The sequence below is a fragment of the Carassius gibelio genome, chromosome A8 (assembly GCF_023724105.1).
Source record: "Carassius gibelio isolate Cgi1373 ecotype wild population from Czech Republic chromosome A8, carGib1.2-hapl.c, whole genome shotgun sequence".
Lineage (NCBI taxonomy): Eukaryota > Metazoa > Chordata > Actinopteri > Cypriniformes > Cyprinidae > Carassius > Carassius gibelio.
Genome location: NC_068378.1, coordinates 14,827,790 through 14,846,802, shown reverse-complemented (window position 1 = coordinate 14,846,802; position 19,013 = coordinate 14,827,790). Strand labels below are relative to the sequence as shown.

At 38.2% G+C, this 19,013-nt stretch overlaps 1 protein-coding gene across 4 annotated transcripts in view; it reads left to right on the top strand.

The window, feature by feature from the left end:
* The window catches only part of LOC128018548 (glutamate receptor ionotropic, delta-2), a 356,061-nt gene that overhangs the window by 38,560 nt on the left and 298,488 nt on the right, over positions 1 to 19,013 (top strand). For all 4 annotated transcript variants that reach the window (XR_008184907.1, XR_008184906.1, XM_052604127.1 and 1 more), the window contains exon 2: positions 8,257 to 8,412. Coding sequence is in view for 2 of the 4 variants with exons in the window: in XM_052604127.1 (XP_052460087.1) it covers positions 8,257 to 8,412 (156 nt within the window). In the remaining 2 variants the exon portion in view is untranslated. The remainder of the gene's footprint in view (positions 1 to 8,256; positions 8,413 to 19,013) is intronic.

Below are 19,013 nucleotides of genomic sequence, written 5' to 3'. Positions count from 1 at the left end.
CAGAATGTACATAGCCTACTACTACTACTAAAATGAAACAAACATAATTTTTTTAAGGAATAATCACACAAAATTTCTTCCATGTTTTATTTTTAATAGTAAATGCCCTGTTTACCAAAAAATTAAGTTTGCTTAATTTTCAATAATTAAAATAAAAATTAAATGCATTTTTTATGTCTTCATTTGATAACCAGGAAAATGTAAATACACAACAGAATAATAAAAAAAAAAAAACTAAATTGGAAGTCGTGGCCTAGTGGTTACAGAGTTTGACTTCTACCTCTAAGGTTGTGGGTTCAAGACTCAGGCCGGCAATACCACAGCTGAGGTGTCCTTGAGCAAGGCATCGAACCCCCAACTGCTCCACGGGCGCCGCAGCATAAATGGCAGCCCACTGCTCTGGGTTTGTGTTCACTGCTGTTTGTGTGCGCTTTGAATGGGTTAAATGCAGAGCGGTCTTTACGGTCTTTACTCGGACTCGACCCTCTCTGGTCTCGGTCTTGACTCGGACTCCACCCTTTCTGAACTCGGTCTTGACTCGGACTCAACCCTCTCTGGACTCGATCTGGACTCGGACTTGAATGAGCTGGTCTCGACTACAAGACTGCTAATAACTGGAAGCGAATGAAACCGGAAGCCAGACACATTAAAGGGGTCATATGATGCGATCCGCCGGCCGCACCGTTCTCAAGCCGGCCCACCTCTGCTCAATCAAGCTGGCCTCCGTTCACTCTGGTGCAGCTCACTCTAGGCCTCCGCTCATTCACGGCTGTTTCGTTGAGAAAGTGAAACTACTTTGTTTGGCCTTCTAAAAGAGGACAAGACTAGAAATCAAGTTTATATCATGTTTATAATGTTTACGCCTCGTCGCTCCAGCCGGACAGGGCATCACAATATGTTAAGGGGCGTAACATTTCCATCACACGCTTGAGGTATTCGGCCAATCACAACACACTGGATAGCTGGCCAATCAGAGCACACCTCGCTTTTCAGACCGATGAGCCTTGTAAAAATCGATGCTTTTCAGAAGGCGGGCATAGAGGAGAAACAATAATAATGTGATAATAATGTGTTTTTTTGAACCGCATAAACACATTTCATTACACCAATTACCAAATCATGTTCTTTTTAGCAGCATCATATGACCCCTTTAAATGTATAAATGGGTCGTTCTAATGTGAAAAATAAAGTGAATATTATCGTTCAGTTTTTTTTTTCATCATTAATTTTTAATATTTTTTAAAAATGTCTGCAGTGTCATATGATCCTTCAGAAATCATTCTAATATGCTGATTTTGTCACACCCCTGGACTCATTATGTTGTGTGTTCCGTGTCCCATGTTTATAGGGTCATTATGTTTAGGTGTGTCTGGTCATTACCCTCATTAACATTCGTCTTATAAGTTAAATTAATTTTTTTAATTAAAATTTGAAAATTGAATTTAGAATTTAAATATTTTGTAATAATTTTCCATTTTAATCAAATTAATAAAATTATATATTTTTTATGTCTGTATCTGAAATTGGGTCAGTTTCAAAAAAGAAAGAAACAAAGAAACAGTGTTTTGAATGTATTAATATAGAACAGAATATAGACAGGATGCCATGTGGGAAAGACAGAGGAGGACGGATATCCAAAGGAGGTTTAGACTTGAGTCACCTGGAGCAAAAAAAAAAAAAAAAAAAAAAAAAACATGTCAGTGTGTTGCCGATGAGGGCATGATGGCTCTGACCACAGTTTTCATATTTAGCGCAACCCTTAACATACCCAAGAAAATTCTTCCAAAATGGGAAGAAGGTGCAATGTGACTCAATCTGATGGAGTCATCTCTATTGTTCCATACATGTGTGTCAAATTCAACTGTCCCTTAAAAAAGACTGGAACAGAAAAAAAATATTAAAACTTAGCATTTTTATAGACTGTTAGATTGCGTGTGAAGGCTCATGTTATATTCAATGCACCCTTGAATGTAATCGAGAAACAGCACTTAAAAATCCTTTATGGCAACAAAGCTGTAGATACGGATGTGTTAATGAACCATGCTTCCATTTAAACCAGACAGAAAAGCATCAATATATAACTGGATTCAGCCTCGTCACACCACAGCTCTAATGAATGCTGAAAATTGACATTTTGGACTGATGGGAAAATATTAATTCATTATTGGAGAATTATTGGGGAATCAGAATCCCAAAAAGATCAATTTCCATTGTAAAATAGCAAAAGCTACTCTAAATATGTGAAACCCATAACGGCACTGCGCTTGATGGTGTAGTTAAATTAAATTTAAATGTAGTTTTTTGACATTATACTCATTAAATATTTGGCTGGCCATGTCTAAAGCTCTCTTAAATTAGTTGTAGATCATTAAGCATGCATTATGGTGCCTTGAAGCTTGTCAGAAACCGGTGTCCTCAGGGAAAGCATGTAAAATCACTGGTGGTTAAGTCTTTGACCTACAGATACTCTTTGGTTTTAGACCTCAGAGCTGTGAACTCGCTTCCCTGAATCAGGTGCAGGAACTTTCCAGCCCCTTAGGACTTTTTTAATGTGAGCTTTGCTTTTCGTTTCACTACAAACACGGACGTCGAGGACACAGCAGGGAGCAAGAGCAACAATCGTGGAGCTGTACGCAGAGGTGAAAATAACTCTTGTTCTGCCCCACTTTTCTCCAGCTTCTCCTCTCATTTTTTCTGTGCCTTTCTTTCTGGTGGACAGTGTGTCTTGGACTGTCACTCTCTTAATGATGTCAAAGGGTTCCTCTCTAACAGGAGTCATGTCTTCACGTGTCCATCTGTCTGAGGACTCAGTAGCCCTATTTAAGCCAGGTTTGATTAAATGTCAGAAGCAAAGATGTGTGCAAAAGGAAAAGGTGAAGGACATCAATGCAGGATGGAAATTGCTTTAAAGGGGCAGAAGAAGCTGGCAGCTCAATGCATTAATGATGAAGGGAAATTAATTTACATTATAATAATGAAAGTGCATCGGAGTCAGAGGGAGGGGGGTATGCAGCGTCTTTCACTGAAGAATTGCCGTCTTTGGGAATATTTTTCAAATCTCAAAAAGGATAATGCACAGCAAGTATCTCATTGCACCCACAGGTCATGTCAAGCCATCAATAGGGAAAGCTTTTGCTGGAGTTCTAAAAAAAATAATTATAATATGGCCATTATACAGTCACCTGAATGAGAAGGTTCCCTGATGTAAAGCTGAATACATAACAGACTTAACCACTCATGACTCTCAGTCACGGTTCCTTGTCTTATAACAGCTGTATTGTGAGAATCTCACAAACACAAATTAACAGTGACTATATTTTCATTTGTGTTTCTGTTATCAATTAACCCACAGTGAATTATTTTGCATGAAAACTGTTTTACTTCTCGATTTAGTCTTTCATGTAGAACAAGATTGTTGTCAAGGCTGGGACTAGTTTACACTAGTAAAGACACACAATACTGTAATGTACATTATGTTATACCATTTTTAGATTTTATTCTTGATTTGAAATATATTATTGAAGCACAATTTTGACAAGCAACAGAGATTTCAGTCTTTTCCCATTCAAGTCGATAGGTGTTCACATGGCCCAGGCGTGTTACAAATATGGCCTTAGAGTGGACTGATTTGCCTCAAAGGAACTTCATCCCTCAATTTGGCAAAACCCAGTGAGCTTCTCATACTGAAGAACTGTTAAGCCATTGTCATGTTCGGATCTGATCCAGGCTTTTTTCCCCTAGACACATATTGCAAATGCATTTGTTATGGCTTTTGTGTAAACAAGCATTTTTCTGAGGTCTTAAAACGACTTAATTAAGACTGTGTTTACTGGATGTAAATGATTTTCTTACATAGAATAAATAAACTTTATGCCTTTATGCAGTCTCTTTGGTTAAACCTCGTTATGCAGCATTGCCGGGACACCAGCACACTGGGATCCCATGGCGGGATTCAGCATCCAAAACAGCATATTTATGCAGGTATTTCCAGCAGGGGTGTCATCATTGTTTTAATATGGTGATAATGGGCTTTGTTAAAAAATAACTGCAAATAACCACAGCAGGTTGCCAGTCATTCACAACAGTTGAATTCAGTTTCACCCCCAGCCCAATAAATGCAGGCAGGTACAGGCTTGAGAGTTGACCACCATACATCCTCAAACAAAAGCCAGAACAGCACTGTTTGTTTGCATGCTGGCAGATGACAAGAGGTCCGCATGACTGCAAAGCAAAAATTTTGAGTTATTAATGGCTGACAGTGCGTGGCGGGCCACTGCCAGTATGATAAACAGTGCTCGGTGTTGCTGTTTTTATATCACATATTATATCAGGCCATTACTGCACTCAGTGGTCTGCAAAGCTCATTAATCCACCTTGTCTCAGAGGTGTCACTGCAAACCAGCCGTCCTTTTTAGATGCGCCCCGGTGGCCATAAATCTATGCCTAAAATGCGGAATCCACATGTCATCACAATCTAATGCATCATCATGATCATTATCAGGCTGTGCCACTGGCTGAGTTGTCTTCATCATCACCAAGGACCACAAGGGAGGATTGGTGTTGCGAATGCTTTGTATTTTATCCTTGTTTACTTTATCCTAACTGTCGTACTGAAGGGTATTGATCTGATTGACCTAAGAGGTCAAGCTTTGGCTGGTTAGTATGGTCTAGTTCAGACTGATGATTATTGATTATTGTGGAAGTTTTAGTATTTTGGAATGGGTTTACACTACTAAGTTTGGAATATTGTGGAATATTACTCAAATGTAATATATATATATATATTTTTTTTTTTTTTTTTTTTTTTTTTTTTTTTTGATGTTAAGACTCACCAGAGAGTTTCCAAATAGCAATTTGTTTCCAAATGCAACGTGTCTTGGCTCCATTACACTGGCACCTACTCAGTTTTTGCAAGACAGGGTGAACTTCAGAGACTTTTCACCCAGCTGAGGTCCTCTCAAACTGTCTAACAGTGACAGGCTTGACAGTGTGCACCAATATAGAGCCTCTGTCTGCTCTTACTGAAATGTAGGAGGGAAGAAGTCATCTTTCATTTTCTTCAGGTTATGGCAGTTCGCTGAGAGAGAACACATTGCAGTAGCCGCTTAAGGCCAGTTATCCAAGCTCTTCCTTCAATAAATTTCACATTGCTTGAGAAGATAAGTCATTGTCATCAGTGTGACAGAATTACTGTTGCAATGTTCAATGTTTGTAACTTTATTTTTATTTACAACAGTTGATTCTTAAATATTTTGTGCATTTTGATTGCCCTGTGTGTTTAACAAAACATTACTATAACCTGATCTGTGAAATGTCCATACCACTTTTTACACCGTCACCCTAATTTTACAGTGTTCTGTGTAACTTGGCTCAGGTAATTTCCACATGCACCTGGCAAACCTGATTTTACACGGCAACTTAACATTTTCTTAAACACATTGAAATGTAATGCAAATAGTTTTTCCGTTTACTGCTCTTTATTATTCCTTTAGTTGTAGTGGCTAATAAAAGTTGTCAAAAATTATCATCAGTTAGCCAAAATAAGCAAATTTTTTCACACCAGGTATAAGAAACTGCCATTTGAAGGTTACAGTAAATGAATGCTGTCAAACCAAAATTGGTTACTAGTAGTTAACTGTATATATAAGTTGCTCTGATGCAAGAAGTTGCATCAAGGACACCAAATTGCTAATTGTAAGCTAATCAGTTTATGTTGATTAGTTGATGTCTTGATTAGTCATTTCTTAATGCTGCTTCCTATTCCGATTTAATCCAAGATTACACGATGCTCTGGTAAAGGTCTCATCTCTTGGGACATGGTTAAAGTTGCACCACCTGACTAGAACCCCCCATGTTACTGTGACCAGATGTTGTTATATAGTGACACAGAACTCTAAGACTTTATGCTGCACTTGATGTGTCTGCTTGAACCAGACAGGGTGCAGTTTCTTTGCTCTTTGATTTATTTGATGAAGTTGTCTTTTGCCTAACAACTCGTTTCAGCTTGCCCAAGAGCTGCATCCTCTCTTCCTGTTTAGAGCCAAAATTCAGCAGCATATAAATCAGAATTTGCAACTTCCCTCTCATACTTGCTCATGCACTTTCACTCTCTCACTCATCCGAAGAAGAGAAGCCCTCATGGGATAGTGAGTAGGACTGATTAAGACAGGGAAGAATTTGATTCCTGTTGCTTTATTCCTCTTGAGAGTGGCTGCAGGATATTAATCTGGCCAGAGTTGCTTATGAGGACTTGCTACAGGCTCTTGAGCACTTTATAGTGGAATTATGTTTTGTTCTCAATCACGCTCCCTAAGTGCTTGAGGAAGTATTTGCTGCAATTTGAACAAGCATCTGTGTCCATTCAACGAAACAACAAAAAGGTTGTTGTTATTGACATGCAAGTTCTCAGCAAGAAATAATTTTTTCAGTGATTATTTTTGTCACCCCCCCCCCCATCAAATAATGTGTACATCCTTACAACAAGGAAAGTTAATTTGAGAAACAAATATTTAAGGTATTGAAGGCTTGTTTTCAGCCTTCAGCCAAACATTTTGAATAGCATTTGTTTCAGCATAAAACTCTCTATATTTTTAAAGAAGAAAAATATTTGGATAGTATGACATTTTTCTTGTGAAATAAATGTGTCTTATTTATTATTACTGGAAAGCAAGACACAAATACTCATTGAGAAAGTAGTTTTTGCAGTTACATCAGATTCCCTAATTGAATTCTGAATTTCAGATGGTTTTAGTTGGCTTGATCATAATGCCCCCATCTACATCATTCCCCATCACTATGAATGAAATATGCGGCTTTAGAAGCTTCCACCATAAGTTTTGTTTCTATGGCAACTCGATTCTGTTCTCAGATAAAAGATCCATTATGATGTTTTGCAGAGGATTGGAGTCAAAGTGTATATTTTTTCTGAGATTTTTTTGTTAAAGGCCTGCCAGTTTTCCCAGAGCCCTGCAGGTAGTTTCTTGACTTGGCCTGTTCACAGCTGACCACACACTCAAATGTGATATGGTCACATTGACTATCTCCTGCGTGGCACTTATTGGAAGAGAACCAATTTGTCCCCACGCACTTTGAAAATACTCTGCTTCAGCCTACTTCCCACGTACCGCAGAGGGTTGACAATTTTTTGACATGTCTCTCATGTATACAGGTCGACAAGATTCAATTTCCTTGTACATAGATATACAAGATTAAATTTTAGGCCCCAGCATACTGTTTTCTGCTGCAGCTAGATCTGTAGAGACCAACAAGTGTTTATGAAATTGCTTAGAGAAACATTTACTCTTTGCCTACACTTTTAGAAACCTGATGTGCACATATATACTAGCACGTCCTGATTTTGCCAAGTCTGATGTGTTCCTAGGTCAACATATTTTGTTGACCCTGGAACAACATTTTACTCCAAAAATATATTCTTAACCATATCCCTACACCTAAACCTAACCTTAACCATGAGTAATCCCTAAAATCAGAGGAAATGATAGATGAATGACACTGATGTACAAGCACCAAACACTGATTTTAAGCATAAACTTCACAAAATCTATAAACTGGTTCTTCAAATCTGATTGGTTAATCACAATGTTGTTCCAGGGTCAACAACGATGTTGTCCCAGGAACATGTCTCACTTGGTAAAATCAGGTTAGGCTATATACTAGGAGAATTGTCAGTCTACAAAGTCAACAATCTTACCTAAAAGCTGGTGTATCTAGGATTCATTTATTTAATTAACAAAGTAAGGTGCTGAATGACAGAGTAATAATAATAAAACATAGATTTTTGGCGCAACGCTGCTGTCTGGAACTCATTTTATGTTGTATATAGTGATGATGTTTGTGCTGTGCTAGTCTTTTCTAATTTTTTTATTTTTCAGTATGTACATAGTCATTAATCATCTGTTGCTTCTACAACATTTAAGTTTATATATATAAATATATATATATATATATATATATATATATATATATATATATATATATATATCTCCTGTTGTTTTTATTACATTATCATCTTAGATGTGTTTGTTAGTAAAGAACACAAGATACATGTACTCTAAACAGATACATATAAAATAAAACGCAAGTAAATAACATCTTGAGAACTTCTCTCACATGAGAGTTTGTTTTGGTCAGGAATTAGATAAAAGTGTTACAGAGCACTTAAGTTCATGTCAAGTTTCTGTTTCTGTGTTCTGTTGTCAACCCCATGATAAATCTCCTTAAATTCTCTTGTTTTAGGGGCCATTTTTGATGAGTCTGCCAAAAAGGATGATGAGGTGTTCCGCATGGCGGTGGCTGATCTCAACCTCAACAACGAGATCCTGGAGACAGAGAAGATCACTGTGTCTGTGGAGTTTGTCGATGGAAACAACCCTTTCCAAGCAGTGCAGGAAGGTATGTCAGTTGATTATTTCAATCTGTTTTCAGAACATACTCCTGCACATTTCTGGACTCATTCCTTTTAAATGTAATCCTCATATGAGAAGCAATAACAAAAAAATGTCAGTAATCTAATATATGTGCCACCTCAGTTCAAGTCAAACGATATTTAGATATGAACAAGATAAATTGGGTGGCTGGATGAATTGATCGGTGGGTGGATATCTAGATTGAATTAAATACATCAGTGGATAGGTAAATTGATTGATAGTTCAGTGGTAGGTAGATAGATATGTACCGTAGGTTAGACAGTAGAGTGGGTAGATAGGTCAGATAAATTGGTCTATGTGTGGTAGAGAGATTAGATAGTATAGATAGGTGGTAGGTAGATAGATAGGTTACCTAAACTGATGTGTGAGTGGTTAGATGGGTTAGATAGGTGGGTGGGTAGATAGATATGTTAGATAAACTGGTTGGTGAGCGAGTAGATAGATAGTATATAAAGGTGGTGGGTGAGTGGTTAGATAGGTAACAGAGGTGGCTGACCAAATAGAGAGGTCCGATAAAATTTGGTGGATGAGTGGGTAGAAAGATAGGATAGTTAGGTGGGTAGGTAGGTAGATAGATAGATACTGTAGGTCTCTTAAGTCTGTGGGTGGGTGGGTAGCTAGATAGGTAAGATAAATGAGTGAGTGGGTAGATAGGGTACATAGATAGGTATGTACATTAGGTTGGATAGATCAGTGAGTGGGTATAAAGATTAGATAGATGGGTGGGTGGGTAGATACTGTACATAAAGTATATAGACTGCAGTGCAACATATACAAAAATACATCATTCACATGAACTGGTGGGTACTAAATGTTGTAAACAGAGCAAATGTGAAGCACTTGTTGAGACAAACAGTTGTAGGCAGAGGAGTCAAAACAAGTTGATGTTTCATGCACACAGCGGAAAAATCGTGGAGTCTTATGGCAGTAGGCAGGAATGACCTACAGTGGCACCCTCTGTTACACCGTGGAAGGATCACTCTGTCGCTGTATGCACTCTTCATTTCAGCAAACATGCCTTGGAGAGAGTAGGAGACATTGTTCATGACGTTCATTAAGTCGGACACCATTCTGCTCTGAGCCACTACCCCCAGATAGTCAAATAATGTTTGCATAAGACAAAAGACATGAATAGCCCGCATTTGTTTACTTCTTTTTAAAAATATACATATTATGATGTAAATAACTTGGTTGAAACTATGAAGAAGCTTAAAGGGTAAGTATGGCTAAATTAGGTTCATCTTTTAATCATTAGAACAAAGTCTTGCCTCAGTCCTCCACTTTGTATGCTCACTCGGCCTGACGTTACGCAATTGCCTGGATTCAACACTTTTATACTATAGAGGTCAGCATTATCTCAGCCTCTAATATTTGATTTAAGATCAGTGAATGATCAAATAATACCATGATGCTGTGGTTTCCTCAAATTAGTGCTGTTAGTTCTTGGAGCAGGGCCATTTTCTTTTATCCTGCAAGAAAAGAGGACAGGTACAAGGCCCTTGGAACGCTGCCATTCATGCATCAGCAGGTTCACTGTGCTCTATACAATTGCAGAGTTAACTAGCACTTCATCTATCTTTGGCATCTTTCTCGGTTTATCCCTCTCCTTCACATAAGAAAGTTTTATATGCTTGTTCTTATGTGTTCCTAGGATTTGTTTGTTTGTTTTTGTTTTTGCCAAACTGTTTCACTATATGTAACAATGGAGCAACAATGGATTAATCTGCTAGATTGTTTCAGACAGACCAGGAACTAAACTCAGACGATGTGTGATATTTTACATGGGGGAATTCACTAAATCGGGATTATGTTGGTATGCTGCTTATTTGCATGCACTGTCTGCATTGTTTTGGCAAAAGATTCACTAAGGGATAGTTTGTGCTTAGTGCTATTTGTGTTGAACAGTTCTTAATCATACAGGTTGCTTCTATGTACCAGGTTGTGGAGGATCTAAATAGCTTCATTAAAATGTGCTTAACCAACCACACTGTACATGGATATATGTCCCATCATGATGTTTATCTCTATTATTTGATCCTCATTTTGATGAATTACTGCTGCCATGATCAACAGAAAATATGCACAAATACCTCTTTTCAATAAAAGTCTGTTTACTGGCTGCTTAGTATGTGTGATAACAGCGCAACAGTTATTGGACTAGGCAAATGGCACTGACTGAGGCATGTTTGCACTGAGAAGAATGGAATTGTTAGAATAAATAGAGGCTAGTTAAATTGAATTGTGGTTGGTCAGTATGTTAGATGTAGGTTTATGAGCTAAAATGCCGGACACAGTTGTGTAGAGGACATTTACACGTATAACAATATCATATTTTGCATTTTTTTTTCTGGGAAAATCATCTCAGATTTAATGATACAGGGCTTTGAATGATAATAATAAAAAAACATAAAACTAGCGAATAAGTAGCAATACATGGCTGCTTGACTCATGCTCATTAGTAGTGATGGGAAGTTCGGATCATTTTACTGACTCGGTCCTTTGAGTCTCGTTCAGCAAAATGAACAAATCTTTTTTTCGAGTCATTTCGTTCATTTTGTTCATTTAGCAAAATTGAATTACAATTTTATGTGTTACTTCCCCACACATCTACTACATGCACAAACATTGATCACACTACAAACAATATAAAACTATAATGCTATAAGAAACAGAAAAGATTCATTCATTATTTACCTGGGTCTTTAGCCGGTGATTCGCTCACCCCAACTCTTTTCTGACAAGTCTTCGGGTTTGAGTCGTTCCTTCATCACATGACAGCCTCATAAACTAAACCAATGCTGTCTGAGCTGGAAAGAGAATTGATTAGTTCATCTTTCAAGTCTTTCGAGCCGTTCGTTCTTTTGTGATGTGACGTGACATGAATTTCCTTACAAATGGATGCATGTTTTTTTTTTCATTATCATTATTATTTTTATTATTTACTCTTGCAGTTACATGATGCATTTTTGGTCTAAAATTGTAGCTTTTTATTTCTAGTATATAAATGTGTGAATTTCTGTCATGATGGTTCTTTTCCATAACACTGAATGTGGTAACAAAGGTAATAATGAGTTGGTTATTATTATTAAGTCTCTTTCCAGCTCAGACTGCATAGGTAAAACTTACGGGGTTTTCTCATGATGAACGAACGATTCGAAAAACCAGAAGACTCGATACATGAACTAATCAATTCTCTTTCCGGCTCAAACTGCATTGGTTAAGTATGGGGCTTTCAGGTACTGAACAAACAACTCGAAAACCCCAAAGACTCGATAGATGAACTAATCAATTCTCTTTCCGGCTCAGATTGCATTTGTTAAGCTAGGGGGCTGTCACATTATGAACGAACGACTCGGAAAACCCAAAGACTTGAAAGAGGTGAACTCGTTTCAGTACAGAATCCATAGGATGTTTCACATGCGTTACTGAACGAATCACTCCCAGAGACAACTCGTTCATTTGAAGTCACATTAAAGATTCGTTCAAAATTAATGAATCGTTCAAGAACGACCCATCACTACTCATTAGGTAACATCTCCTAATTAGATATGTTTATGTAAACATGCCTGACATTTTTCCGACTCTCTTTACTCTCATTTAATTGTCTGTGATACTTTTGCACTGGTTGGCAAGTATCTCAGCTTTTTGTTCTCTTTTGCATCTGAGTCTCAGAGGTGAAAGGGAGAGTGGGACATGTTGTAGTTGACCCTTTTATCTAATGGGGAGGCATTAACTAACTGCCCCCTCTGCTATTGATGCTTCTTTTAGCTCACAGAAAGCACTTCTCTTCTCTGTTTGTTATGCTTTGCCATCCTTTCTTTTCTTTGATGGACGATTCTCAGTGAGAGAGCCTAATTACAGGTGCACATGTTTTATGGTTGCAGACGATTCTGCTTCTTATGGATGTATGATTCTGAACCTTATGTATACAGTACCTCATTTGTTTAAGCATCTGTTCATCTTCAAAATATCAGCTTCCTGCTATGTGATTAGATGAAATGCATCCAGAAAAGCTTGTCTTCCTTGTACAGTATATATATATATATATATATATAGTTTTGAAACAATTCTGGGTTTGTTATTATAGTTTTGATTCAAGCATCCTCTGCATTTTATGAATTATACAAGATATATCTGAAAATTGCCTTTAAATTCGTTTTTTTTTTTCCTCAACATGTTCCATCAAATTCAAATAAAGAGAAATAATTTAAATTAATGTTTTTTTTTCTTCATTATTATATATAATTATTTTAATTAATATTCTTTAGAAGCAACATTGTATACAACAGTTATTTTTTATTTTTTTGAAATAGCAAATTTACATTTCACAATTCTGTCATGCATTTTGTCTTATGCATTCTGTCATTTATATATCACAATTCGGAAAAAAAGAGTCCAATTTTTTTTTTACTTTTTAATCATGTAGTAAACAAGCTTCAACAAAAAAGTCTGTGTTGCATGTACTGCAAGCTTAAAAAAATCCTGTCACTATGGACAGGAGCTGTGAAATACCTTTCCTGGAAATGTGTCACTCAGAAGACCTCCATTTAATATTTTCACAGAACTGTTTACTGAAGCGCCCCTGCATCATGACATTGCTGTTAAAATGCAGTCTGGTCCTTCATGATAAAACTGATGTTTTTTATTATGTTCTGCTAGTTTCTAACAGTATGTCATGGGTTTGACATTGTGATGAAGTGTGGTGCATTGTGGAAGATTTTACTTTTCTTTAGGAACAATGGTCACAGTGACGTCAATAATGCAGGATCAGTTTAGAAATATACCCTCAAGAGAAAGATAATGGGACTAATATTACTAATGAGTGAAGATCTGAAGCTATTTAAACATTGCAAAACATGGATTTAAGACATTTTGCATTTAAAAAATACATAAAACATTCATGATTATTGCATCACTTCAGACTTTTCTTATATTGAGGCGAATTCTGAAGTTGAATAGGAAAATTGGAATTTAATTTTAACAACATGATAAGGTATTGTCTGGTGTTATTAATTTTTTAGAGGTAGGCAAAGTTGTCCCAGACGGCTCATCAACACTGTTTTTGTTGGCACTGGTACTCTAAATTTAGCTGAGTCACATTTTGAAAAAACAGCCTATCAATTATTAATTTCCTGGATTTGACACTAAATCTCTGTTGAATTGAAGCTTTTCATAATTGATGACGGATAGCAAGGTAAGCTTACACTCAGGCTGGTCATCCTCTGCATAACACTTATGAGAGTTACATCTGTTACATTCTGCCTTAGGATATTTCAAATGAAAACAAACAAACAAACAAAAAAAGAACCTACTAATATCTCAAACTACACAAGAGAGGGATTCCGGCTTTGGCAGGTTTTTCAAAGAAGCCTCAAGCATTTTGAGTTAAAACTGCATGAAACTGTAATATAAAACACCAATAATGGATGACTTAAACATGCCATATTATTATTGAACTCAATTTTAATATGTTTATCTTTTATATAATAGTAGTAAAGTATATTAAAATCTGTATTATTTTACAATGATTTCTTGAGTAATTACTTTTTGTGTATTATTTGGTATACTTTAGAATGCATAGTTCTTAAACGGAGTTTTCTTCAAGTACATGTCTTCACCTTTTATTGTTGTTCTTCTCATCCGGTTCTTATATAAAGTACACACATCCTGATATTGCCTTTCATGGTCTTCACCCTCTAAATGCCCCTATCCAATGTTTCTGAGGTAGAGCCACAATCCAGTTATCCAGCCTGTAATCAATAGGGGGTGTTTCCAGCAGCGAGTCTGACATTTGTAATAAAGCGATGATATGATGGGATTCTACAGCTGACAGCTGGGTAAAACCCCACCACTGTGTTCTGGTGGCATCTCAGAGGAACTTGGCCTTCCAAATGTTAAGTTTGGCACTTCTTCAATGGGGAAACTGGCACTTTCAAAGTTTCCCATGAATGATGGTGGGACATTTCTTTGCGCTTTGAGAAAACGGGGAAACAGCAGTGCAACGTCTCTATTGGACATTGCAGGAGGGGTAGCCGGCTTCCTACTCCTGCTGAGAGCCGTCCGTTTGAGCTGTAAGCGTTTATTTGGCTTGAAGGATGGAAATGATTATTGCTCAGATTATTGTGAGATGAGTCAAGCATTTGATGGACTCAAACACCAGTGTTATGCAAGTTAATTGGTTTTTGGATTTAATTGAGAGAAAAAAAAGACCAAGGCAATGAATGCATATGCTAGGTCTGCATGGATAACTTCAAGCTTAAAGAGATGCACTCTTAGAAGAAAAGGTACAAAAGTTGTTACTGGGGCGGTTTTTTGTGGTCCACAGACTTTTTTCTGTGAAAAAAAAAAAAAAAAAAAAAAAAAAAAAATATATATATATATATATAGATATATATATATAAAACAAAATAAATTGAAAAAAATATATTTATATTTGTATTTCAAAAAACAGATTTTGTCCATACAAATTTTTTTTCAATTTTCAATTTTTTTTTTTTTACTTTTATTGCATGAACAAAAATACAGAGAAAATTCAGAATAAAGAGAAAGGAAGGAAAATCAATTGATAGAATATAATAAAGTATACTAAAGTAAACATTTTTGATTTTGCAGCACATTATGAACAGTAACGCTATTCATTCTGTCGACATCATCCTGACTTGAATGCCTGTGCATGTGTGTGCACTAACTCTCCCATGCTGTGATTATCAAAAGTGTAGACACAGCTTTCAGTTGTCTGAAAAGAGAGGTCCAATCACCCTGGGGCTAAAGCGGTTGCCTCTTGCCTTTGCTAACCAGCCTGCCTCCTTCCATCTCTTTTTTCCCTTTCTGACTTTCTCTCCATACATAGCTATAGCAGAAATAATAACTCTCATTTATTTCACAGATTTCCTTCTCAACCTCAATCGCACTCTTTTCAAATCATTCCATTGGATTGTGTCACCGTAATGACACTTCTCATGCCTGATCCCCGTGAGCTTTTGTGAGAGAGAGAATTAGGTTCTCCTGACCAGACCGCCTTCACTCTGCTGGGAACCTGATTGTGCAAACTGCCGGCTGGCCTTCCTTCCCCCTCCAGCACAGAAACAGAATACAAATAAGCCTGTAGTTCCCGTCATAATGATTTGAATCACTCAGGGAATTATAATGACCTGGGCCTTATGAAAGGTTGTATTGATTCATTAGTGCAAGTCATGCATCTTTCCATCATGACTGCTGAAGTTTTGGATTTCAGGCACACATTCTTATTCTATAGTCTTTGAACCAGTTTTGGACTGGATAAGTACCTTTAAGTACTCAGTAACAGGTGGAGATTGCTAAATAGATTTGGGCTACCATTAATATAGCAACGCAACACCCTTTTTTCTTAAAAGATTAATTCTCAGTTTATTTATTTATTGTTTTACTTTATTGATTTACTTTATCCAATATAAGAAAAATATTGTGTGATATTATTTTAATGACCATATTTTCCCTAAGTTGTATAATTTATAATTGCTATAATTGCTTTTATGTTGTCATTTTATTAAATTACATTAATTAAATATTATCTGGAAAATATTTCATTTGTATTAAGTAAAGTTTATTTGACAGCTACTGCTTACTGCTTGTTATTATTAATGTTAGATGCATAAACTTAATAAGATTTTTTGTGAAGTTTTGAACATTTTGTGATTTTCATGATTTTTTAATAAAAACTGAATGAAACAAATATGATCAAATTCAGCGAATGTTTAAAAAATATTGCATTGAACATATTAATGAATAAAACTGATATCACACAAATATAACTATTTCAGATATCGACATTTAATTGACATGGTTCCACAACAAAGACGTTTACATCAGACCACATCTGCTTTGTTATAAGGTTAAGCATCACTCAATTAATTTTCCATTGATTTGTCCACCTCTGGAGGTCAGACATTGTCTTCAGAGGTCATGGCTGAGCTTAGCTCTTTTACTTAACTGTTTTTCTATTGATCACCACTGTCAAGAGTTCTGTAGTCCTCGATCCTTTACAGTCCTCTAGCAGCATGCACTGTACTCAAGCATTTACAGCTCCTTTATTCAAAGGCCTTGGATTTAAGCATTTGGATGTCAGGGGATGATCCTGGGATGATCTGGGTTTTGTGCTGAAATGTGACACCATGTGTTGTCACCAACAGCCATTCAGTGTAGATCCAGGAGGAAGACACACTCTTATACCGACTCCTTCATGTAATCTTAACGTCTCCCCACCTCTTTTGGCAGCTTTAAGGCCCTGTTTGCCAACACACAAGTGGTGTTCGTCACTCTGCCAGTGATTAAAATCCTCAGCTGTTGGCATCTGGGATAGGCTGTCAGTCAGCTGACTGAGTTAGTGATCTTCTCCGAAACTGGTGGTATGAATCAGGACCTCAATAATTAATCAGAGAATGAATTCTGTATAGATCCAGTCTTTATCTTTATAATTGCTGCCCACTAGGCCTCAAGGTAAAGAGATGAGTCAGAAGTTTTCAGCCAGCAGGAAATAATTCAAAGAGATTTGGTTGTGAAAAAGGAAGTTAGTTCTTCTGTTTGTCTATCTACACTTTGAATGGCCACTGAAGAATGCTTTGTATGATGTCAACATATATTGTTCAATTTAAATGCCACCCCCCTTACCCTGGAGAGAACATAAATTAACATACAGCTATTAAACCACACCAATCTTTAGAAGGCTGTTTCACGAGTTCACATCTACGTATATTAATACCGTAAGTTGCATACGTAAGTATGCGTATTTGGCGTGCTGTCCGGGTGGAGGGCTCCGAGCTCGGGATGTGGCCCGAACCCAGAGTACTCCCCCCAAAAACAAGAGAGCAAAAGGACAGCCGCCGGACTACGAACCCCCCAAAACTCAGAGATTTGGCGGGCTGATGTTTTTAGAAGTATGGTCGTTTGACCAGGAGATCTCACATTGCCTCTGGCAGGAGTAGAGGAGCAGGCAGGTCCTGTTGGTTAATAGTTGAGGAAGAAGCGGTTACGATGTCGGGAAAACGGGCTCCACCGTCTGCCTGCGAGGTGTAATGATATATTGACTAGATGCGTAATGTATCTGCTGGGAGGCTGAGGCTCGCTGGACAGATAGAGGAAACAAATTATATTCCTGCATTCACTGGAAGACTGGCTCGCTGGATGAATTAACAGAAAGAGATGGATGCATACTGCGTCCACTGGGAGACTGAGGCTCGCTGGACGGGTAGAGGAATGAATAGGTATTTACTGCGTCCGCTGAGACACTAGTGCTTGTTGGACAGACAGAGGAAACCAATAGATATTACTGCGTCCGCTGGGAGACTGAGGCTCGCTGGACAGATATGGGAGACGAATTATGTCCCTGCGTCCGCTGGAAGACTGGGCTTGCTGGACGAAGAACAGGAAGAGATGGATGCATACTGCGTCCGCTGAGAGACTAGTGCTCGCTGGACAGGCAGAGGAAAAATATGTATTTACGGTGTCCCCTTGGAGACTGAGGCCCAATGGACAGGTAGAAGGAATTAGATAATTACTGCATCCACTGAGAGACTGGTGCTCGCTGGACGGACAGGGAAATCAATGGATATTTCTGGGTCCGCTGGGAGACTAGTGCTCGCTGGACAAACAGTGGAAAAATAGATGTTATTGAGTCCGCTGTGAGACTAGTGCTCGCCGACTGATAGAGGAGACAAATAGGTATTTCTGCGTCCACTGGGAGACTGAGGCTCGCTGGACGGACAGTGGAATGAATAAATATTTACTGCGTCCGCTGAGAGACTGGTGCTCGCTGGACGGACAGTGGAAACGAATAACTATTTACTGCGTCCGCTGGGAGATTAGTGCTCGCTGGACGGGCAGTGGAAACGGATGAATATTTACTGCGTCCGCTTAGAGACTGGTGCTCGCTGGACGGGCAGTGGAAACGAATAAATATTTACTGCGTCCGTTGAGAGACTGGTGCTCGCTGGACGGACAGTGGAAACGAATAACTATTTACTGCGTCCGCTGAGAGACTAGTGCTCGCTGGACGGGCAGTGGAAACAGATAAATATTTACTGCGTCCGCTGAGGGACTCGTGTTCACTGGACGGACAGTGGAAACGGATGAATATTTACTGCGTCCGCTGAGAGACTAGTGCTCGCTGGACGGACAGTGGAAACGAATAAATATTTATTGCGTCCGCTGAGAGACTCGTGCTCGCTGGATGGACTTACTGTGTCCGCTGAGAGACTGGTGCTCGCTGGAAGGGCAGTGGAAATGGATAAATATTTACTGCGTCCTCTGAGAGACTGGTGCTCGCTGGACGGGCAGTGGAAACTAATAAATATTTACTGCGTCCGCTGAGAGACTCGTGCTCGCTGGACGGGCAGTGAAAACAAATAAATATTTACTGCGTCCGCTGAGAGACTCGTGCTCGCTGGACGGACAGTGGAAACGAATAAATATTTACTGCGTCCGCTGAGAGACTCGTGCTCGCTGGACGGACAGTGGAAACGAATAAATATTTACTGCGTCCGCTGAGAGACTCGTGCTCGCTGGACGGGCAGTGGAAACGAATAAATATTT